At 33.6% G+C, this 24715-nt stretch overlaps 1 protein-coding gene across 2 annotated transcripts; it reads right to left on the reverse strand.

The window, feature by feature from the left end:
* Positions 1–5: 5 nt before the first annotated feature.
* On the reverse strand, positions 6–24623 carry LOC136986477 (WAP four-disulfide core domain protein 1-like). 2 transcript variants are annotated; one of them, XM_067284014.1, is made up of 7 exons: positions 24519–24623; positions 6863–7060; positions 5259–5307; positions 3671–3826; positions 3281–3337; positions 3112–3196; positions 6–938 (listed from the first exon to the last, which is right to left on the reverse strand). In XM_067284014.1, the coding sequence occupies exons 1-7, from the start codon at positions 24612–24614 to the stop codon at positions 896–898; spliced, it is 684 nt and encodes a 227-aa protein (XP_067140115.1). In that variant the 5' UTR covers positions 24615–24623; the 3' UTR covers positions 6–895. The 2 variants fall into 2 exon arrangements, with proteins under 2 accessions (XP_067140115.1, XP_067140116.1); XM_067284015.1 differs by having other exon boundaries at positions 3281–3333; positions 3667–3826.
* Positions 24624–24715: the final 92 nt, after the last annotated feature.

Below are 24715 nucleotides of genomic sequence, written 5' to 3' on the forward strand. Positions count from 1 at the left end.
AGTAAAATGATTTTTTATTTTTATTAAAAATACAATGTTTTAATGCACAGAAGTGGAAGATAAATGCTGATATTAATCGTTTCTGTACAAAAAATGAAACTTTACCTTTTCATTTTGAATACTTTGCATTATTTCTATAACAGAATGTATTAACTACAGTAGAACCTCACTTTATGTTGGTTTCTTCCCTGTAACAGGTTGTATAAGCACAGATCTACCGTACTTCTTCCTAAATAATGTCTAGTAAACACTTGATTTTTAATAATTTCTTGAGCATTTAGTAAAATTTTCTTCCTCTAAACAAGAAATTTTAGAAGTGCGTGGAAGTATTTTCCTGTTTGAAAGTGGAAATTTCACGAAGAATTTAATATTATGATGTAGGGCTAATGATGATATAAAATAAATATAAAAGCTTGTAAAGTAATTATTTATATATTCTCCTAGCTTCTTATTTAATCCACAAAGCATAAAGGATGCAACATCAAAGATTCCCTGATTCTTATCCATTAAAAAACTGGAAAATGTTATAGTTGGGAGTTCCTGTTGTCGGGGTTGGATGGTGGTACGATGCAGCAAGGTGGCATTTTTCCTAATTTTTATCGTGACAAAAATGTTCGAGGCTACAAAGGCACAAGAGTTTGTAAATTGGAAAGGTGAAACAGTATAAAGTTTCATTTCCATTGTTAATTTCGTGTACAATGAGCGGCATTCACAAAGTTTGCCTCACTTTATCTGGCACTGCTTATCAGATACATTTTCTAACATTGAAGTTTCAAGTAATCACATATTTATGGATTTAATGAGACAATTAAATTAGTTTCTCTGAGGTATTATTGATGGGATGAGATTCCACATTCTTTAAATGCTGTGCCTGCCTATATAAGTTTCTTCAATGTCATAGCATAACTTGGCATTCTACCGAACCTTTGATACAGAAGCTGCAAGAAAAATATCCAAAAGTATATATAATGTTAGCAATATAAAATAATATTTATGTTATATTGATTGTTTCTATACTTTTGACTTTACTTCTCAAAAAATTTAAGAATAAAATAATAAAAATGTTAATTTTTATTAAATTTATCTGATGAAAATTATCTGAACTTATGCCATTAACATTTTGCTTGCTTTCTAATTATTTTAATTCATTTTCATTTAGAATTTGGCTTTTGTTCTATTAAGTAATGGAGCAAAAGTATCATGAGTTCTAGTGAAAAAGTTATTTTAGGGTTCTGTTATTAACTAACTGAGTCCCCAAAGATCTGAAACCCAGTGCACTACACTATACATAGCTGGTTCTATTCATCTTGAATTCGAAAGGTAAAAAATTCATTTTTTATGTTAAAAAATATTAAATTTATTTCATGTAATTGTTTAAATTAATTAATAAATCAAAGAATCAATTCTTTGATCCCATCTTTCCTTTATCAAGTTTTCATAAAGGAAAAGATGGAAATGAACTCCAGTTTCATAACTTATATATGGCCAGGGATATACTTAGACTTGTTGAGGTCCTTTGTTTTCATCAAATATTAATTGGTACTGTATAAATGTAGACCCTAAACCAGCGTTTTTAATTTTTTTGTAATATTGGCATCCCTACTTCTTTTTCAATGTAGAGTTATTATGTCTTGTGTCTTTAGTAATACACATAAGAAGTGTTAGAGTGCTGCTCAGCACTATATTTTGTGATGCATGAAGCATTGTTGTGGGCACTCTCCATTAAAAACCACTGCCCTAAGCTTTACACTCAACACAAAACCCTAAGTTGCAGATTGTTTAGCTTATGCGCAAATCCAGTCCTGTTTATTGTGGCCCAAGTATTAGTTAACAATTCTAAAGAGTTTAATTATAATTTCTTGACTTATTCTGAAACTGTCTTTTAATTATTCGTTACGTCACAACTGGATGCATAGGTAGACACTGGGCATCTTTAACGTCACTCTTTGTTCATGAATATCTTACACACCTAATTTCTTCCTAACAAAATTTTAAAAAATTGTATAAGATGCTCAATGGACAGCATTCTCAAAACATTTCTACAGATTTTCTGATATAAAACTATGTTGTTATCAAGAAGTACAAAAGCTTCAGCAATCAGTTCTTCGGTGTTCTTAGTTAGGTTAATCCATTCTCTATACAGGCTGTTCTATAAGTCTGGAAATGCTGGAGTTATATAGATGTTTGTTTATTCTTTTATAAATAAAGCATATATTGAACCCAGAGGAATGAATTCAAGTTATTTTGATGGTGGGAAACAGCAATCAGCTTGAAGTTGCCAAAGAGTTTAACAAGCTGAATTCACATCCAGGGCAATATAGGCCTCTGGGCAAAGTAGTATACCAGGCTCTGCCTAAACAACTGATGGGTGATTCGAAAATTAGTGTTAAATTCCGATCTGTGCCTAAATTACCATTGGGTCTCCACATAATTGTCCAGTGTGCCTGTGCATTAAGATGACACTGTCCAGACTGCACATCAATCACACACATGGTCCTGTCTAGTTGAAGCCACTCAGCACTAGTGTTACCACCCGTTCGGTTTTCACCCGGACAGTCTGGGAATTGACTCACTGTCCGGGTGAACTATTAATTTTGTCTTTCATAGAAATTGTGAAATTACGATGAAACAAAGTTCTTGCAAATATTGTTATAAATTTACACCATTTGAACAACAAAAGACCTCACACTCACTGAAACTCATTTGTCATTCCGCCATGTTACTCTGTTTATGCTGACGTGTGACGTGCAACCTGCCTCTCGACATCCCTAACTGTAACTGATTTAGAACAAGCATGCACATTATTCTTTGCATTGTAAAATGACATTGCACATGTGTCAGGAACTTCTGTTTGAACAAACCCGACCTGCTGTCTAGGTCAGTGATTTTGTAAAGGTGGCAACACTACTCAGCACCATGCTCCCTGTAAAAATTAACATAACTTTTATGTGTTTCAGACTTATCTCTGTTTAACCTCTATTATAAACTCTCATTTCCCCCAATTGTTTATGGATTTAAACTCACAAACAGTATTTTTACATAAAAATTTCTTAATTATCGTACAACATTGTAATTTCTTTATAAATAAAATAAGTAAATAAAGATTTTTACCAGTCCACAACATAACTTTTGAGCATAAATTGTTGCATGTGTTCATATTGTTGCGCAGTCAGTAAACAGCCTCCTGGAAGATAAACTAGGAAAAAAAAACAAAGAAATTAATGAAAAATATGAAGCAATTGTAAGAAAATAGTGGAAATTTTAATAAATAAGCACTCACCAGTATCTTTTCCTACTTTTTCCTTGAACAAATCACTTTCATCTACTGAAAATCTACCTGAAATATAATTTATAGGTCAATAATACAGTTAATCATCATCAAAATTGATTATTTTTAGTATGTCTTCTGTTTAACAATCTGACAATTTAAAAAAAGATTAAGTGTCTTTAAATCTCAGCCACTGGTATTCCCTCTTTTAATTTAAATTACAATATATTGCAATGAGTGATTAACACTACTAAACGCTGGTAGTTAATCTCAGGTTAGCACCTCACCAACAGGCTGGGCATGTGGAGTTTTCTGGGTTCTCTTCGCATGTTTAACAAATAAATCTGTGTTATTTCTGTTCTGCAATATAAATCTGTTGTTATAACTGATATAAATACTTGCCTTCTTGTAATGTATTTGGAATACAAGTGCCAGAACTTGGAATCCCTCTGACAGGATCACCAGGTTCTTTGATGCGACAAGTATATCCTGATGGACATCCTGTTGTTTCAGTAGGTGCCGAAATAGAGGAACCGCTACAGGAACGTTCAACTACATCTGTGTAAATAAACAAAATAAAAATTTTTAAAAAAGTTCTTGTTAAAAATGGCGGGTGACATAAAGGAAAACATGCCTTGAAATCAGATCTTTTATTGTTTATTGTAAAGTATGTAGGAATTTTTGTGTGAATATTTTCGACCCAACCCATGACACATCTGGTATTATTTGATACATGTTCTATCGTAAGACAAGGGGAAAAAATTGACACGTGCTAGCAACCTACTTTCAGATTTAAAGAAGGAAGTGAAGGTCTTTGTTTTCAATGAAAACATTTATTTTATTGTTTTTTCTCTTTGTTTAAATAGTAGAGTGGGGTTAATTCTATCAAGTGTTGACAATGTAAAGCCTCTTGTAAGACATGTCCTACGTTTGATAGGGATTTAAAAAAGGAACACCCGACATTAGAATAGTCATAGAAATATGAAAAAGGAGTTTTTTTTGTTTTGTTTTCGATAAAAATATATACATATAATACAGTAAAATCTGTCTAAGACGGAACTGGTCTAAAACGGAATTGTTCGGTGCTAGTTTAAACAGGTTTTACAGTAATTACATTCTTTTCCAATTACTTCCTGTATTTCTCTAAAATAATTTGTAAAATTTGAAAATTATAAGCGAGATTTAATTTTTAAAAAAATACAATCAAATCCCTGAACAAAGGATTATATAAATGACCGTTGCTTGGAGGTTATTCTGTATGCATTTTTGTTATAAAATGCTGAAAAAAATGGTCTCTAATTATAAGTGGCCGTTATTAGAGGTTCGACTGACTATGGCAGTAGTCAGTCGAAACATACCCCTATAATAACCTCCATTTAATTAATAAGTAGACACCATCCATAGGTATCTTCTCGTAGAAGATACCTATGGAAAAGTTAGCTCTGGAATATGGATGATAATGAAGTCGTGTCGTATGAGGTTGCTCATAAGTTACCTCCAATGCCATAGGCTACCATACCCATATAGTAACCGATAATAATATATCAGAAACAGTACATTTCCATAAGAATTCTCTATGAGAGGATACATATGGAAGGGTAAGAAGTGTTCTCTTAATATTAACAGCTAACTACGTTAATCATACGTGCAACCTTTAGAAGATACTAGCGAGGTTGAGGCCGAAGTTTTAAGCGCGAAAACGTGTACGTCGGACGTTCGGCGCCGCTTTCCTGTAAGCCTAGAAGTTTGACAATGACGTTTGGAACGTCAGTGGAATCATGTTCGACATTCCAAACGCCATTGTCAAACTTCTAGGCTTACAGGAAAGCGGCACTGAACGTCCGACGTACACGTTTTCGCGTTTAAAACTTCGGCCTCAACCTCGCTATTAATTACTATCATCATCAATTAAATTATTAATATTTATTGATGTTACAAATACTTTGTCATCAGTCTATGTAAGAAAAAAGACCTAATTAATGTCACTCACCTGGTAAAGCGACTGAATTCATATCAGCTTCTTGTAACCAATCGATAACTATAAAAAAATATATGAATGAGTATATTAATGTGCATTGAAGGTAACAGATTTATGTGTACTGTACAGTACGTATATATAAATAAATATAATGTGGTTATAAGCACATGGTTGTAAGCATATAGCTATGTGCATAATCTATGAAACTAATTACTCACACCTAGTATATACATAATTAGGTTAAATTTACCTATAGTTCCAAAATGGCGGCTCGTCTCCGATTCCAAAATGGCGGCTCGTCTCCGATTCCAGCAAATAGAAGAAAGGAAACAGTGGGGACGCACTTTCTAACCTATTCTAATAATTTTGTTGGTAATAATTATGGTAATTTATTAGAATAGGTCAGGTTAGGTTAGAACGTGTGTCCCTACTGTTTCCTTTCTTCTATTTGCTGGAATCGGAGACGAGCCGCCATTTTGGAACCATAGGTAACATTAACCCATATATAAATTATTGTAATATGTTTATTGTTATAAGCACATAATTACATAGTTATCTTAAATGCACATAGTTATGCGCGTATAACAATTATGTACGTCATGTATGTGCTTATAATAAATTATGTAATTATACACTTATAACTATGCTAAACATAATTACATCAATGTGCTTATAGTTATTATTAAAGTAATACGTTTATAGTTATAAACACATTATGTGTTTAACCATAAAATTACATGCTACACATAACTACTATAAACATAATTACATATAATTACAGTTATACTAATGTGCACATAATTGCGCTGCAATAAAACAACATATAATAAAAAATCCAGCAACGAGTTGCGTAACTTTCCAGGCAAAAGAATTCAAAATTGCGTAATTTATAATTTGATGCGTAATTTTTTCACGTATAAAGTTCATAATTATATTCCTGGTACCGAAAACACAACTATGTGCACGATCGTATAAACATAATCTGGTAATTACGTCTATGTGCATAACCACATGCATATAACCTTTATGATCATATGCACGTGGTTATGCACATAGACATAATCTAATATGAGGTTAACCTTATAATATTAGATATGTGCATAAACATATATGTATAACCATCTCGCTATGACTATGTGCTTAATGATGTAAGCATAGCTAATATTTTAATTTCGATAAACAGCTCTAACCTTATAACCATGCTCATAACATAAGCATAACCGCAGGCATGTGATTTAATGAGTGATATTACAGTGCAAACATAACTATGAGCGTATTTTGTCATAATTATGTTAAATTTTTGGGTTATTGTGATTTTAGGGCCCCAAAAATACCCTAAAATTACATTGGTTTACACGCCTTTTTTTTAGAAAGAATCATTTCATTTATCTCAGATACAGCACGAAACAATTCTGCATACAATAGAATGAATCATAAAGAACCGGTTCTTATCACGTTCGTTTTTATTCTTTATCTCGAACGTCCGTTTTGTCTGGATTTAAAAAGCGCACTTAAAGTAATTTTCGCAGGGATTTTTCGCTCGTCGGACACGTCACCGCGAGGTCATCATTCCATTTCGGTCCCGTCGATAGAGGAAAACTTGGCGCTACTCACCGGGCAGCAGGCGCCATCTGTTGAGTGCATGTGAAAACGCAGCCGTTGTAACAGCAGAGTAAAGTGTCGCAATCGGCGTGGAAGCGGCAACGTCGTGCTGAGCATTTCTCTTTTTCTATAGGCCAGGTCGGTGCTGGGCATTTTTGCTGATCCGTGTCGTTGCTGGACATGAGTTTGGTGAGGAAATGCTGCAACTGTTCCTGCAGAAAAAATAATTAAAAATATGAGAAAAATTGAGGCGAGGAAAGGCCAAAATATCCTGAGGGAAGGTGGGGTTGTGAGATTGCTTTAGCTGTTTCTGTGAGGAAATAGGCAAAAAAATGGGAGAAAAATTTATGTACGGTAGAGGAAAGAGTAAACAATTGAAAATAACGGGCATAAATGTTCAGTGAAGAAATGTTCGTTTAGGGAGAAAACAAGAAAAAAAAATTGGAAACGATGATGAGGTACCGTTTCTGCATGAGGAAAGATAACATAAAACTAAAAATAATGTCAAAAATATGATGAGGAATCGTTTCTGCAAGAGGAAAATCAAAGTGAAAATTGAAAATGGGTAAAAAGTATAGTGAGGAAATGTTCTTCTATTAGGAAAAAAAAAAACAAAAACAAACAATTGAAAACAATGGGCATAAAACTATTACGAATTGTTCCTGCGAGGGGAAAAAATGAAAAAACATGTACAAAATCAGTCAAAATTATGAGGAAATGAACATAAATTTGTCGAGAAATTGTTTAATTGTTCCTACAACAAAATTAATAAATGAAAATAATGGGTAACGTGGAAGTGTTACAAAGCCAAAAGCTAAGAATATCCTGTAGGATAAAAAAATTAAAAGAACTGAGTATAAATTCGGTGAGGAATTGTTTCAGTTGTTCCTGTAGAAAACAACAAAAATTGAGGAACTGTTTCTATTTAAGAAAACTAAATTATGTCTACAGAAACGAGTATAACTAATGAGATTGCTTCAATTGTTCCTATAAAAGAGAGAAAAAATGGCGCATCTATTGCATTCGTTCCATTTGTCATTGATTTTTATTTTCACTTCTAAATGATCATTCAGTTCAAAATCTATCATTTAATATCGATCGATCGCCGATCGATGATCGCAAAACTAAAAATTCTGGAGTTATTGTAACAATTAAACGTAACGTCGCGACAGTTGTGACTCGGTTGTCATTAACGGGAGAGAGATTTGAAGCGGAAATTGGTGGTGACCTTTTAACCTTTTTTTGTCAATCAAGAAATACCCCCTTCGTCCTTGACGTGTAGATCTGCTGCTTTTCTAAAGAATATTTTAAATGTAAATCTTTACATTTTATTTCGTGATCGATCAAATTTCTTTGTGAAATTTGACGTACGAAACGTAAGATATTCCGAGAAAATTAGTAAGAAAATATGTATGAAATTCTTACGTGTATGTGAAATAGTGATATGAAATATTAAATGTTCGTGAAATTCTAAAATGTTTACAAGAAATGTGCGCGAAATTCCGGAAAAATTCATTAACAATGTACCTGAAATTCTGAAGAAACATAAATATTGGGCTTGAAAATCTGAAAAATTTTCATAAAATTGTTCATGAAATTCTGAGAAAATTTTGCATAAAGTTGTAAAAAATTACATGGAAAATATGCGTGAAATTCTGAGGAAATTTTGCATAAAGTCGTAAAAAATTACATGGAAAATATACGTGAAATTCGGAGGAAATTTTGCATAAAGTTGTAAAAAATTACATGGAAAATATGCGTGAAATTCGGAGGAAATTTTGCATAAAGTTGTAAAAAATTACATGGAAAATATGCGTGAAATTCTGAGGAAATTTTGCATAAAGTTGTAAAAAATTACATGGAAAATATGCGTGAAATTCGGAGGAAATTTTGCATAAAGTTGTAAAAAATTACATGGAAAATATGCGTGAAATTCGGAGGAAATTTTGCATAAAGTTGTAAAAAATTACATGGAAAATATGCGTGAAATTCGGAGGAAATTTTGCATAAAGTTGTAAAAAATTACATGGAAAATATGCGTGAAATTCGGAGGAAATTTTGCATAAAGTTGTAAAAAATTACATGGAAAATATGCGTGAAATTCGGAGGAAATTTTGCATAAAGTTGTAAAAAATTACATGGAAAATATGCGTGAAATTCGGAGGAAATTTTGCATAAAGTTGTAAAAAATTACATGGAAAATATGCGTGAAATTCGGAGGAAATTTTGCATAAAGTTGTAAAAAATTACATGGAAAATATGCGTGAAATTCGGAGGAAATTTTGCATAAAGTTGTAAAAAATTACATGGAAAATATGCGTGAAATTCGGAGGAAATTTTGCATAAAGTTGTAAAAAATTACATGGAAAATATGCGTGAAATTCGGAGGAAATTTTGCATAAAGTTGTAAAAAATTACATGGAAAATATGCGTGAAATTCGGAGGAAATTTTGCATAAAGTTGTAAAAAATTACATGGAAAATATGCGTGAAATTCGGAGGAAATTTTGCATAAAGTTGTAAAAAATTACATGGAAAATATGCGTGAAATTCGGAGGAAATTTTGCATAAAGTTGTAAAAAATTACATGGAAAATATGCGTGAAATTCGGAGGAAATTTTGCATAAAGTTGTAAAAAATTACATGGAAAATATGCGTGAAATTCGGAGGAAATTTTGCATAAAGTTGTAAAAAATTACATGGAAAATATGCGTGAAATTCTGAGGAAATTTTGCATAAAGTTGTAAAAAATTACATGGAAAATATACGTGAAATTCTGAGAAAATGTTCACGAAATAATAAAAATAGTATAAAAAAGTATGTACGAAATGCATAACAAAATGCATGAAATACTCGTTCGTGGATATTATTTAAATTTCCTGTTTTTAAATAATTGAATTAAAAGAAATTCACTCGAAAATGCTCGAGTTATTGAACTCGACAGAACAAGTTGATTAAACTCTCATCCGGTATTTCTTTTTATCAACACGCTTAAAACTCGAAAACTAAGCAACAAAAAATTTCCAAGAATGAAATAATTAATATACAATTTTAATTCAAATTTTACGAAATTTAAATTTCTATTGTTTCTTTTTATTATTCCTTTAAAGATATTTAATTAAAATAAAATGTGGTTTGCTTCGTGTGAAAAACGGGTTCGATTCCCTCACGATTTGAGCCAAGAAATTAAAATGTTCGTCCGTCTGTCTGGATGTTTTTATTACAATTTATGGCATATGATTAGTATTCGTTATATAAGACATTCCCCGCTTTTAAGACGAATGAGTATTAAGCGGGAGGTCGTAAAGCGAGGTCTTGTTATTGCCTGTCTTCACGTTTAAGCACCTTAAATTCTGAATTTCATTCACAATAAAAGAATTAAATTCTTATTTTTTTTTATTAAAGAAAAAAGCTTCTTTCGCGTCATTAAATGTGTCGACCTAAAACCTACAAATTAATAAAGGACCCCCTTTCAATTTTTCCTCGTAACAAAATGACAAGGCGGAACAAAGTGGCATTTCCTGTTTGTCAAATTATAGTACAAAATTTCATTATCATCGACTACACTTGACAGCTTTTCTTCTTCTGTTCGGCAATTACAGTAAACCTGTCTAAGGTGGAACCTATCAAAAACAGAACAGATGCTCTTCCTATGTTTTTTTAACACAGAAAAGCGTAGGAAGAAGCAAGATTTTAATGGCATCCCTAGATTAGCGAAGAAGATAATTAGTAGCCGCTCTTTGATAAAAATACGTCATTAAATTTATTAAAGTGTTACTTTCCCCTCACGCGAGCTTCCTCATCGCATAGCTCACGGTAGGCGCTTGAGTAACGTGATTATACATAAGGAGGAACCTTAATGCGCTAAAAATACGACTGTGTTTTCTGCAAGTTTCTAAAATTAAGTTTGTAAATTATGGGGTTTTGGCCCATTGACGCCCCCTGAAATCGCTTGTTGAACACAGACAAAACTCGATTATATTGTCGTTACGTTAAAGATGGTTGTTTGATACGTAACTACAATACTTCTTGTGTGGAAGAGAAGTTCCCTTAAGGAAATACTGGCAGAAATGAGTGAGGAAGTTCGTCTGAGAAGATACTGGCAGTGAGAGAAAGTTTCTGTAAAGTGATACTATGAGAAGAAAGTAAGGAAGTTTGTCTGAGGAAATAGTGGTAGAGGAAGCTAGTGAAGAGGTTTGTTTGAGGAAATACTGGTAGAGGAAGCGAACGAAAAGATTTGTCTGAGGAAATACTGGTAGAGGAAGCGAGCGAAGAGATTTGTCTGAGGAAATACTGGTAGAGGAAGCGAGCGAAGAGATTTGTCTGAGGAAATACTGGTAGAGGAAGCGAGCGAAGAGATTTGTCTGAGGAAATACTGGTAGAGGAAGCGAGCGAAGAGATTTGTCTGAGGAAATACTGGTAGAGGAAGCGAGGGAAGAGATTTGTCTGAGGAAATACTGGTAGAGGAAGCGAGCGAAGAGATTTGTCTGAGGAAATACTGGTAGAGGAAGCGAACGAAAAGATTTGTCTGAGGAAATACTGGTAGAGGAAGCGAACGAAGAGATTTGTCTGAGGAAATACTGGTAGAGGAAGCGAACGAAGAGATTTGTCTGAGGAAATACTGGTAGAGGAAGCGAACGAAGAGATTTGTCTGAGGAAATACTGGTAGAGGAAGCGAGTGAAGAGATTTGTCTGAGGAAATACTGGTAGAGGAAGCGAGGGAAGAGATTTGTTTGAGGAAATACTGGTAGAGGAAGCGAGCGAAGAGATTTGTCTGAGGAAATACTGGTAGAGGAAGCGAACGAAGAGATTTGTCTGAGGAAATACTGGTAGAGGAAGCGAACGAAGAGATTTGTCTGAGGAAATACTGGTAGAGGAAGCGAGTGAAGAGATTTGTCTGAGGAAATACTGGTAGAGGAAGCGAGGGAAGAGATTTGTTTGAGGAAATACTGGTAGAGGAAGCGAGCGAAGAGATTTGTCTGAGGAAATACTGGTAGAGGAAGCGAACGAAAAGATTTGTCTGAGGAAATACTGGTAGAGGAAGCGAACGAAGAGATTTGTCTGAGGAAATACTGGTAGAGGAAGCGAACGAAGAGATTTGTCTGAGGAAATACTGGTAGAGGAAGCGAGTGAAGAGATTTGTCTGAGGAAATACTGGTAGAGGAAGCGAGGGAAGAGATTTGTTTGAGGAAATACTGGTAGAGGAAGCGAGCGAAGAGATTTGTCTGAGGAAATACTGGTAGAGGAAGCGAGCGAAGAGATTTGTCTGAGGAAATACTGGTAGAGGAAGCGAACGAAGAGATTTGTCTGAGGAAATACTGGTAGAGGAAGCGAGCGAAGAGGTTTCTCTGAGGAAATACTAGTAGAAGAAGCGAGTGAAGAGGTTTGTCTAAGGAAATAATAGTATAACTCAAGATAATGGAGCCTTTTTGAGATTTCCAATACATTGAGTTAGTTATTTTGTCAGTGTATTAGTTGCTCCAGTGTATGGAGTTCTGCTGGACTTCCTAAGATACGGTCTGTACATAGGGTTTGCGCTCGTCTAATAATGAGCTTTTCAGCAATCTATTGGGTCGTAAAGCGGGGATCTGCTACAGATATCAATTATTTACTGGATTGAAGCAGAACATAATGAAGTTTATACAAATAACACGACGAAACCATAGAAATTTAATTAATTGAATAAGATGTGGCAACAAAATAAAAAAGAGCATAATTTAGCCATTTACAACGGCTTGCTTAACGACAGGCTTTGACGAATTAATTAGGTCGTAAAGCGAAGGGTATGTTCAACTACATATTTAAACTTAATTTTCACCGGATGTAACCAGAAAATTTTTAAGAAACTTTATCGTAAATTTTATAAAATTAACTAAAAAATTTAAATGAGCACTGCTTATACATTTGTAACGGCTGGTTTAATGTCCGTTTTCTGGAACAGAACCTCGTTTTATAACACTGAATAAATGTGAAACCCGGGTTCGCTTTACGACGACTTGCTTAAATGGCTTTGCAGCGAACAAATAGATCGTAAAAGCGAAGTATAACGTATATTACGACTTTAAATTTGATTTATTTTGCATCTTAGCATAAAAATTTTATAAAATACAATCAAAAATTACTCGCTTAACGATAATTATCTAAGAACTAATTAGGTCGTAAAGCGAGGGTTATACTTAAATACTAAATGTAGATTTAGATTTACTTAAAATTAAGCAGAGAAATTTTAAGAATTTCATAAATTTTAATAAATAAAAAAAAATCAGTAAAGAATATAAACAGGTGAGATGAGGCCTCACCCCATTAATTTAATTGGTATTTAAATTAAATTAAAGAAATTCTTTTACTCATTTTCTAGCTAAATTATTGATTTTTAATTGAGAATTTAATAAGCTCTATGCATAAATTAAGCGTTAAAGAATCTTTCCTGGGAGTTGCTTATTAATATTTATGATTAAACGAAGGTCAGTTTGTATGTCTGCTTTTAAAAATATCAATAAAATTGATTATCCTATTTATTTTTTCTGCTACAGAAACGATGTCATTAACTGGGAATGTATTTTAAAAAAAGAGCTATTTTACCTTCTAATTCGACCAATTGAGTTTTGTAACGCCCGATTATTATAGGAATTATAATATATTCTCGATATACAGTTAACCCCGCTTTTACGACCTATTTTTTTGCTGTAAAATCATTTTTTTAAGCTAGTCGTCGTAAAGCGAACCTTGATTTCCCATAGATTCAGTATTATAAAAGAAGGTTCAGTTCCTGGAAATGAATTTAAAGAACCTAAATAAAGAAAATTGCCATAATCCTTTCTTTCTAGGCTTTCTACAAGAAACTGACTGCTAGGCTTTTGGTATGATCCGAACCCACGAATCGAACAGAATGTGACCAAATGATCCTTTGCTATAGGAAAGGATAAATCCTATGATTTGTTCTTTTACTTGCATTTCTTAGAAACAATCAGTGTAAGAGACTAATGAGAAAATCCTTCATAAATCAAGAGAAGAGGATTATGAAGGATTGCAAGAGGAATCAACTTTATCGTTGATTCCTCTTGCAATTTCGTCGATTCCTCTTGAAATTTCATTGATTCCTCTTGCAATTTCTCTGATTCCGCTTGCAATTTCTCTGATTCCTCTTGCAATTTCTCTGATTCCTCTTGCAATTTCGTCGATTTTTCTTGCAATTTCGTCGATTCCTCTTGCAATTTCGCTGATTCCTCTTGCAATTTCGCTGATTCCTCTTGAAATTTCATTTATTCCTCTTGCAATTTCGTTGGTTCCTCTTGCAATTTCGTTGATTCTTCCTGAAATTTCATTCATTCCTCTCAATTTCACCCACCAGTGGCCGTGTGGATCAAATACCCAAACACTGGTGGTAGGTTCGCGCCTGGCCAACTTGCTGGCCACGCGGATTTTCCCGGGTTTTCTTCACGTTCGTAACAGCTAAATATAGACGAGATTCCCCTAGAAAGTCCCCTGGACAGATCGCCCACGTGTCATGTGCCTTATACAAACAAAAACAAAACCATTCGGCCCGTAAACAGGATCAAAGAATTTTCCGTAATTATTTAATAAACGAGGATAAAAACTGGATGTATTCTCGATTCCTAAACTTAGATGCAACATAAATCTTTCAAGTCACTAAAACTGTTTTTCCAGATTCATTCGTCTGCTCTCCTCTTTTCTTGAGAGTATTATTGGTTAATGGCGTGTCTAGACTCTCTTCCAATCCTGTCAGTTAGATAGATTATCTTTTCAGATCAGCAATTTCCGGAATGAAGCGCTGTTTTTTGGGCCAGTCACTCCCGAATTGTTATAAATCTAAGGAATTATATAGAAGTTGCAAGTTTAAATAATAAGGATCCGTTTTGCCATTATCGAGTTGAAGTCAGATTAAAGTAGAAATCGCTTTATTTACTTTAATTTTTAATATTTTAAGACTTTAAGTTGTTTAGAAACGCTAAATGGGAAGATAGATAGGAAGCTTGGCATAGGATTAGATAACTCGGATTGATAGGAAGTTTAGGATAGGATTGAATAGGAAAGCTTGGGATAATAGAATTAAATAGGAAGCTTGAGATAAGATTGAATAGGATAAGAAGCTTGGGATAAGATTGAATAGGAAGGAAAGGATAGGAATGAATAGGAAGCTTAGGGTAGGATTGAATAGGAAGCTTAGGGTAGGATTGAATAGGAAGCTTAGGATAGGATTGAATAGGAAGCTTGAGATAGGACTGAATAGGATAGGAAGTTTAGGATAAGATTGAATAGGAAGGAAGCTTAGGATAGGAATGAATAGAATAGGAAGCTTAGGATAGGATTGAATAGGAAGCTTAGGATAGGATTGAATAGAAAGCTTAAGATAAGATTGAATAGGATAGGATAGGAATAAATAGAATAGGAAGCTTAGGATAGAATTGAATAGGAAGCTGATGACAAAAATGAATACTAAAATATATAGGAGCTTAATATAAGTGTATATAGGAACGTTAAATGAGAAGCTTAAGATAGAATTTAGCAGGAAACTTAGGATTAGATAGGAAGAATAGTAAAAGATAAAACACAAAATTAAGTAGAAAGATTATTATAGGATTAAATAGCAAGTTTAGAATAGAATTAAACAGGAAACTAAATAGACAGTTAAGAAAGGATTAAATAGGAATATAAATAGGAAATTTAGAGGATCTAAATTTAAGGAGAATTAAATAGGATCTAAAAAAAAATGATTGCAAAAATGTACTGTTTTGATTGACAACAGTTTTGGTTTCGAGTGTGATAAACAGTTGATGTGGAGCAACGACTGAAGTCAACAGAGAAAGTCAAACTAAATTCCATTCAGTTGATGGTTTGTTTATTTTCGAGTTGTAAAAATGCCGAGAGGCGAAACTTCGAACGATGAACAAACAAAAAACAAAGAGAAAATTGCCAAGGTCTTTCACCCTCTCATCACTGATCTCATTCTGAGTGCAGCAACCTTCTGACCCGCACTCAATACAAACTTTCGATTCCTGTGAATCTTCAAACCGCAGACTTTCATGTTTAGACATAATTAAATGTGTGTAAACGACAGATTCCCGTGTAAATATTTAAAGATTACGTGAATCCTGTAGGATCGAATCGAGAGCACGCTTCAGATGAATATTTGAAGTGTGTTCCTCATCCGATCCTAAGCGATGTAAGGTCAAATGCAGTTCACACTCTACTGTTTATTTTTCTTTCTTGGCTTTCTACTTAGTTTCTAGAGCTTTGGAGCATGATATTTACAAATAAACTAGGATTCTGGAAAGGATATCCATTGCTGACTTCAGGAAATCCATTAATAATCTCAGAAATTCCATTTTAAATAATGTGTAAATACAGTGATTTAATAATTTAATGTTTATAACCTAAAATATTCCTTTATATTAATTTAAAATTAAAATTTTAGTACACCAAAGTATTGTGGCAATCATAGAGTACAATTGGTCCTCCTTCTTTACGTTTGTATGCTGTTCCTGAACAGAAATTTTGGTTTATAAACATTAAATTATTTTTAATTAGACTCTAAATGGCTAGTCGAAGAGAGATTATTAAATCGTACAAGTGTACAACTGAAATTTTCTTGTGTACATGCTGTAGAAAGCATCAGCACAGTGAATGGAATGCAACAGTGATAAGTGTTTGTGGCACACCTGATACACAATAATTTATTTAAACTCTAAATTATTGTGTATCAGGGAATCCCGCGATATCCTCAGAAGCTGGTCGAGACACCCTGGGGTGCCGCAATCAGGTTGACAATCTTTACGACATGTACCCATGTCTCTTCCTATACTTTTGAGCCAACTGTCAAGAGTTGGGATTAACCTTAGTTAAAATACAGTAAAACCCGTATAAACCGGAATTGCAACGTACGAATTGTTTCCGTTTTAGACAGGTTTATAGTAAAAAAGACGTTTATTTCTTTGTTTAATATAAAAACAAAAACACTACGTTTCTGTATAGATTCTAAAAGACCTGCAAACCTCACGACACATTCCACATCCATAAAATAGGCTGTGAAATGTAAAATCCACCCTCCAAATCATTGCACCTCATAAAAAGGTGCAGATTATTATTACATTTTGTGTTTAAAAAATCAGGTATGAATCTTCTTGTTTTTTATGGTTCCTCAGAAGCGCAGTGTGTAATTCAATACGTAATGTATCACAGCTGAATCAAAATATCGGTCGTTATTGATTGTTAAGGAAGGTCGATTCATTTTGCTAAATGAAGTATAACGCATTCCTTTGCCCATAAATGGGTTAAATATCTGGCAAAGGATGAAGATCGAATGTCAGAATATCCTCATTTGCTTCCTCTTAATGTTTTCATTCCGATAAATTTATCTTTAGTTAATCGATAAAATTCATTTTTTTTTCTTCCTGTATTATTGGTTTTAAATTACAATTAATGTTTTTACTCCCAATTTTTTAAACATATTTTTAATTGTTTTAGGAATTTGTTGCCGAGGGAATGTCCTCAATTCGATTCGTTTTTGTTGAAGGAACGTATTACGTTCAACTTATCCGGATTGGGAGAGGTTACGTTTTGTTGAAGAAACGTAATTTATCGATCCTATTTTCACGAGGAAAAAATGCTTTATTCGATCCTGTGTTGATGACGAAACGTGCTTTATTCGATCCTGTGTTGATGACGAAACGTGCTTTATTCGATCCTGTGTTGATGACGAAACGTGCTTTATTCGATCCTGTGTTGATGACGAAACGTGCTTTATTCGATCCTGTGTTGATGACGAAACGTGCTTTATTCGATCCTGTGTTGATGACGAAACGTGCTTTATTCGATCCTGTGTTGATGACGAAACGTGCTTTATTCGATCCTGTGTTGATGACGAAACGTGCTTTATTCGATCCTGTGTTGATGACGAAACGTGCTTTATTCGATCCTGTGTTGATGACGAAACGTGCTTTATTCGATCCTGTGTTGATGACGAAACGTGCTTTATTCGATCCTGTGTTGATGACGAAACGTGCTTTATTCGATCCTGTGTTGATGACGAAACGTGCTTTATTCGATCCTGTGTTGATGACGAAACGTGCTTTATTCGATCCTGTGTTGATGACGAAACGTGCTTTATTCGATCCTGTGTTGATGACGAAACGTGCTTTATTCGATCCTGTGTTGATGACGAAACGTGCTTTATTCGATCCTGTGTTGATGACGAAACGTGCTTTATTCGATCCTGTGTTGATGACGAAACGTGCTTTATTCGATCCTGTGTTGATGACGAAACGTGCTTTATTCGATCCTGTGTTGATGACGAAACGTGCTTTATTCGATCCTGTGTTGATGACGAAACGTGCTTTATTCGATCCTGTGTTGATGACGAAACGTGCTTTATTCGATCCTGTGTTGATGACGAAACGTGCTTTATTCGATCCTGTGTTGATGACGAAACGTGCTTTATTCGATCCTGTGTTGATGACGAAACGTGCTTTATTCGATCCTGTGTTGATGACGAAACGTGCTTTATTCGATCCTGTGTTGATGACGAAACGTGCTTTATTCGATCCTGTGTTGATGACGAAACGTGCTTTATTCGATCCTGTGTTGATCAGAAAATTTACTTTTATTCTATTTATTGTTGTTTGTTGAGGAGATATATTATCTTCAATCCTACTTTGCCGAGGAAATATGTTTTATTTATGTTTCCCTAAAGAAAAATACTGCATTTAGTTCTACTCTTGACGATTTGTTTTTGGTTGTATACGGCAATGCGACACGTGGGCAATTCTGCCGAGAAGATGACTCCCAGGTGGACTTTCTACAGGAAACTGGGTGTTACAAACGTGAAGAAACCCGGAAAACGATACGCGAACGGTTCGTTAGTAAGTCACGAACCCACGACCAACTACCAGTGTTCAGAGGTTTTATCCACTCGGTCACTGATGGACACTACTTACGAGGGAAAGTATGCATTATTCCGACATTCTGCTGAGGAAATTTACTGAATACAACATTTGTTTCCAAGAAAAAAAATGTACAGTACATTTACGAATCTTTTCACAGAAATGTATTAAAAACTCAATTCTTTCCTGCTGAGGAAATCCATATTCTTACACTTATATCACATTTCATTTTTGAGGAAATATGCTGTATTCTACTAAATCTTGTTGGCAAAATATACCGCATTCGAGTCTTGCTGCTGAGGTAAAATGTATTACATCCCGCAGCTTACTACGTGAGGTACTCACGATGAATTGACAGATATCTACAAGAATGTAACGAATTCTCATGAAAATTACCTTCACCATGTTTCATTTTCAAATTATTTACATATTTAGAGGATAAATGATGAAACATCTGCTCGTTTCAACTACGAAACCACCTGGCAGAGAGAGGATCCAAGGTTACTTTCTACACGGGGATTACCAAATTCTGCTAGGTCATAATCTCCAACATTTGTGATACAACGTCTGACCGATACAATCAATGGACCAACTACTAGTATTTCTGGTTTCTACCGGTGAATTGAACTACTTTATTCGGGTCACGAATCTCACGTTGCAGCTGCTCCGAACAACTTGCAACCAATTAGTAATCTTTTCATGGGATAATTACAGATTTCGCGTGGTACTCGATGGAGAAAATATGTACCGAGCACCTTTCTCGAAGGTATATACACAAAGTTTTATTGGTAATTATGGCTTTTGCGGTGTTGTTTAACAATAAAATTCCGTGTTTTATTCGTTGCTAGAACAATAGCAACGGGAGGTTGAGGACAAAAGGATAAATTAACTTCCACCCCGTGTAAGGGGGAGTGTAAAATAAACATCGATTAGGATTCTGTACCGATCATTGTCAGCTTTAGAAGTGGGTGAAGGACGGATTAACGTCGTTTCTTTAAATTAACAGCGGCTCCACCCTTCACAATCAGTTAATTAATAAGATTTAATAAATGAATATTCGTTGAGGGATGTTCGAATGTTCTCATTATCATCTCATCAGTGTGTAAATATGCGAAAGGATGATTTACGACACCATCAACTATGGACTGAGTAACAGTATAATAGGAATTATTTGATGTTTATCAGTAGAAAAGTAGGGCAAAGGTGTATTTTTTATAGGTTTATTACAAAATGTGTGCTTGATGAGAGGGTGGATAGTATCCTGATGCATTGTGATGTAAGCAGAAATTGCTGCAGGAGTTTCCTTTCTAATAACAGATCATAAAAAGAGGTGGTACTAGATATTTCTAGATAAATTATTAGATTAAAATGCACTTAAATATTAAAATTTTAAGCAAAATCTGCTTTAAATCATGCTAAATAACCAAGTTTTTCTTCAATTAGAATCAAATTATATAGAGAATTTGTAGGTATTTTCATGTTTCATTGTACAATATTAAACTAATAAGAACCTTATTCAATCTTTTAATATTAGATTACTTCAAGGACAAAGTTTTTCTAAGGTTAGCTCCATAGTAATAAGGATATGAAACCTTTAAAGGAATGTGACAGTGATCATGATTTTTAAAAAGAGTAGTGAATAATTAAATTCCTGTGACAAAAAGAATGTACATTTTCTAAAAAAATCATAAGAAAATCTGATTTTATAAATAAAAAAATTAGAAATTTGGGTGTGTTTTTAGAATATTAAGTGTAAAAGATGAAGATTTTTTAAATATTTAAAGTCTATTTAGTATAAATTTATTAATTATTGCACAAAGTATATAAGTATTTTCTCTTTTTCTTTGATCAAATTACTCAATTATCACAGCCTTAAAATTCAGATCATTTTTAAAAATAGAAGACAAGGTTTTTATTTGGTATTTTTTGTGCCTTTATCAGGTTACAGGTTTTTATAAAATTGCATTTTAATGCTTTTTTAAGGTTGTTCCATTGACACTCTAACATAGAGGCACTGTTTATAAGTCTCTAAGATGTTTATTTGCAATTAAAACATTATTATTCTACAGTATAATTATAGGGAAAAATCATTTATAATACAGAAATTATATCTATAATAAGTTTATTCCGTGTAGCTTTTGATGTACTGTATATGTACGTGCATAGTACGCTATATTCATAATAAATGCTATAGTACATTCATATTATAAATATAAATGTATATAGTTTTTAGCATACCCACAGCTGATAGCTCTAACGCTGTTTGCTGTAGCAAATGCTATGCTGTTTCTATAGTGTTTGCTATTGTGAATGCAGTGTTGTAACTGAAGTATATGTTGTAGTGAAAGCTGTGCTGTATCTAAATGGTTTTCTATAGTGAATACTGTATTTAAAGTGTGTGTTGTAGTTAATGCTATGCTGTATCTACAAACACTTTAGATGATACAGTGAATGATGTTAATAGTAAATTCTGTGTTTGTATCTACAGTATTTCCTATAGTGAATACAGCATTCACTATAGGAAATACTGTAGTAAATGCTGTAATATAGCTGTATTCTTAATTAATTTATAATTATATCAGGCAAATGTAAAAAGTATATAAAATAGAAGCAAAAACTTTAAAAATGAAGCATGAAATGTGTGAACTCAATTGTTTATATTCTTAGTTGTTGAATAATATAGGGCAAGAGACAATGTAATTTTGTTAACCTAAATAATACTAAATTTCATAATTCAAAATTATTAAATTACTAAATAAATACATAATTAATGCAAAATTAAATTAGGATAATTAATATTTTAATTAAAATTAAAGTTAAGCTATTTTAAATCATTTTTCTCCTATCATTTACTTGAATGAATCAATCTAAGGAAAGGGTCTTGCTATATTCATACCCTCTTTTTATTCATGAGAAAAATCAGATAAAAAGTAATAAATGTCATTCTATATTTAAAAAAAAAAGATTATTTGAATTATTTTTAATAAAAAATTAAGTTTTTTCTGTATCTAAAGGCAATTATCTCGCTAAATATCATTAAAAAAACACAAACGGGTTATGAGAGGAATCTTCTTCACCCATCCCTTTCTTAGAATATACAATTAATTTTCAATTACTCTATCAATTTATATAGAATTTTGCATGCTGTTTTTACTGATTTGACTGTAATTTTACAGACTTTTTACTGATTTCGCAGGACTCGAAAACCCTATTCAAATTCATTACACAGTTACCCAGACGAATCCTTCTGTCTGTCTCAAAATGTTGACCCTATGACACGGGGATGGGTCCCAGGTGTCGCGTGTTACTGAAAATATTTGCTAAAGTTTTTGCAAAGATTAAATTTCCTTAGAGTAATGGCATGGCATCTGTCAAAAATCTAGACCTCTCCATTATAATTTAATAGATGTGAGTGGAAAAGGGACACTTAGAAGAAAAATTTTATTTACATTTAAATAAATATAATTGCTCTAGAAAAGATTCTGCAGAAATGGGGTTTCTCTGTAAACAATCTTCGCGCGTGGCTTTAACTATTAAGGTAGTGTTTTAAAGTATGATACAGGCGTCACACAGAGGAGGTCTCGTGTCATGAGCTTAAAAGTAGGCGGGTATGACCTAAAAACATCCTATCCGTAGTGTAAAATTGCTTGTAATTTAAAAAAAATTACACTTGAAATTTTAATAATCAAGTGTTGTAAAGACAAGAAATATCAAGTTATTTCATGGTAAATTCTGAAATTAGTAATAAAAAAAACTCAATTGAAAATGAAAGAAAATAGCAACAAATACTAAAAATAGTAACAAAGGCAATTGATAATAGCTGATTATTTAGTAACAAGTAACAAATGTAACAACAAATGTTACCCGAAAATGTCAGTGAACAGCTCAAAGATAACGGATACACGATAATGGAATTAATATTTTTTCCGTGGTAAATATACAAAAACGTCATTTCAAGTAGAAAATTTTCAGGGAAAAATAATTAGAATTGTCATAAACAGTTACAAATAAAAGATAAAGGAATTAAAGACGAATTACAGGTGAGTAAATTTGGTTATTAGGCAGCATCGTGTTTAAAGCGAGAAAATTACGTAAGCACTTGAGGAGTTATGGCAGTAGAAATTGTTAAATTTAGATACGCTAGATTTATTTCTTTCTCTTCATATTTGTCAAATATGAAAGCATATCAAATATCGATTATGCTCTCATTATTTGAATGCTCTCATGCCCTACTGGCATGTTTCTTTGTATCCCCTGAGATTGTATATTCTCTTTTAGATTCGTTTCATATTCTGAAGAGACTATCATTGTCCCTCCATATTCCCGAATATACAACCGCATATATCCCTCTATATTCCCGAATGACAACCGCATATATCCCTCTATATTCCCGAATGACAACCGCATATATCCCTCTATATTCCCGAATGACAACCGCATATATCCCTCTATATTCCCGAATGACAACCGCATATATCCCTCTATATTCCCGAATGACAACCGCATATATCCCTCTATATTCCCGAATGACAACCGCATATATCCCTCTATATTCCCGAATGACAACCGCATATATCCCTCTATATTCCCGAATGACAACCGCATATATCCCTCTATATTCCCGAATGACAACCGCATATATCCCTCTATATTCCCGAATAACAACCGCATATATCCCTCTATATTCCCGAATAACAACCGCATATATCCCTCTATATTCCCGAATAACAACCGCATATATCCCTCTATATTCCCGAATAACAACCGCATATATCCCTCTATATTCCCGAATAACAACCGCATATATCCCTCTATATTCCCGAATAACAACCGCATATATCCCTCTATATTCCCGAATAACAACCGCATATATCCCTCTATATTCCCGAATAACAACCGCATATATCCCTCTATATTCCCGAATAACAACCGCATATATCCCTCTATATTCCCGAATAACAACCGCATATATCCCTCTATATTCCCGAATAACAACCGCATATATCCCTCTATATTCCCGAATAACAACCGCATATATCCCTCTATATTCCCGAATAACAACCGCATATATCCCTCTATATTCCCGAATAACAACCGCATATATCCCTCTATATTCCCGAATAACAACCGCATATATCCCTCTATATTCCCGAATAACAACCGCATATATCCCTCTATATTCCCGAATAACAACCGCATATATCCCTCTATATTCCCGAATAACAACCGCATATATCCCTCTATATTCCCGAATAACAACCGCATATATCCCTCTATATTCCCGAATAACAACCGCATATATCCCTCTATATTCCCGAATAACAACCGCATATATCCCTCTATATTCCCGAATAACAACCGCATATATCCCTCTATATTCCCGAATGACAACCGCATATATCCCTCTATATTCCCGAATGACAACCGCATGATATCTCCTTCACATTCCAGACTATTGATTATATTCCTTTATATTAAAGACTATTCCGCGCGTTAATGACTACATTCAAATGACGAAAAACAAGCACACAATTTAAATTAAATCCTTCAAAACAAACTTTAAAACAAAGCCAACGAATTAAATTATTTTTCTAGCCAAAACTAATCAATTTTTAATATTTTATAACCCAAATATCTTTAATTAAAAGTTAAGTTATCGTACAGGAAGAGCGCTCGCATTCGAAAAACTTGGCAAAGAGTGATTAAATAAATAAAAAAGTTTACGAATAATTCTTCTGTAAGGTGACAGGAGGAGTTAGAAAATTCCTTACCAGACTTTCAGGGCGGAAATTATTTGGTTTTTCTTCACAAGTGCAGCCATATAACTGTAGGTAAAGAACGAGAAAACATATAAGTAGAGCCTTCATGCCGTAGCAATCAACTGCCAAACAGCTGAGTGGTGTGATTATCTCTTGACGTTTTCGAAACTTGAGGGGGGACTTTTTCGTACTTCACTGCCATCTATCGT

Source organism: Centruroides vittatus, unplaced genomic scaffold (assembly GCF_030686945.1).
Source record: "Centruroides vittatus isolate TY-2023 unplaced genomic scaffold, ASM3068694v2 scaffold_1047, whole genome shotgun sequence".
NCBI lineage: Eukaryota > Metazoa > Arthropoda > Arachnida > Scorpiones > Buthidae > Centruroides > Centruroides vittatus.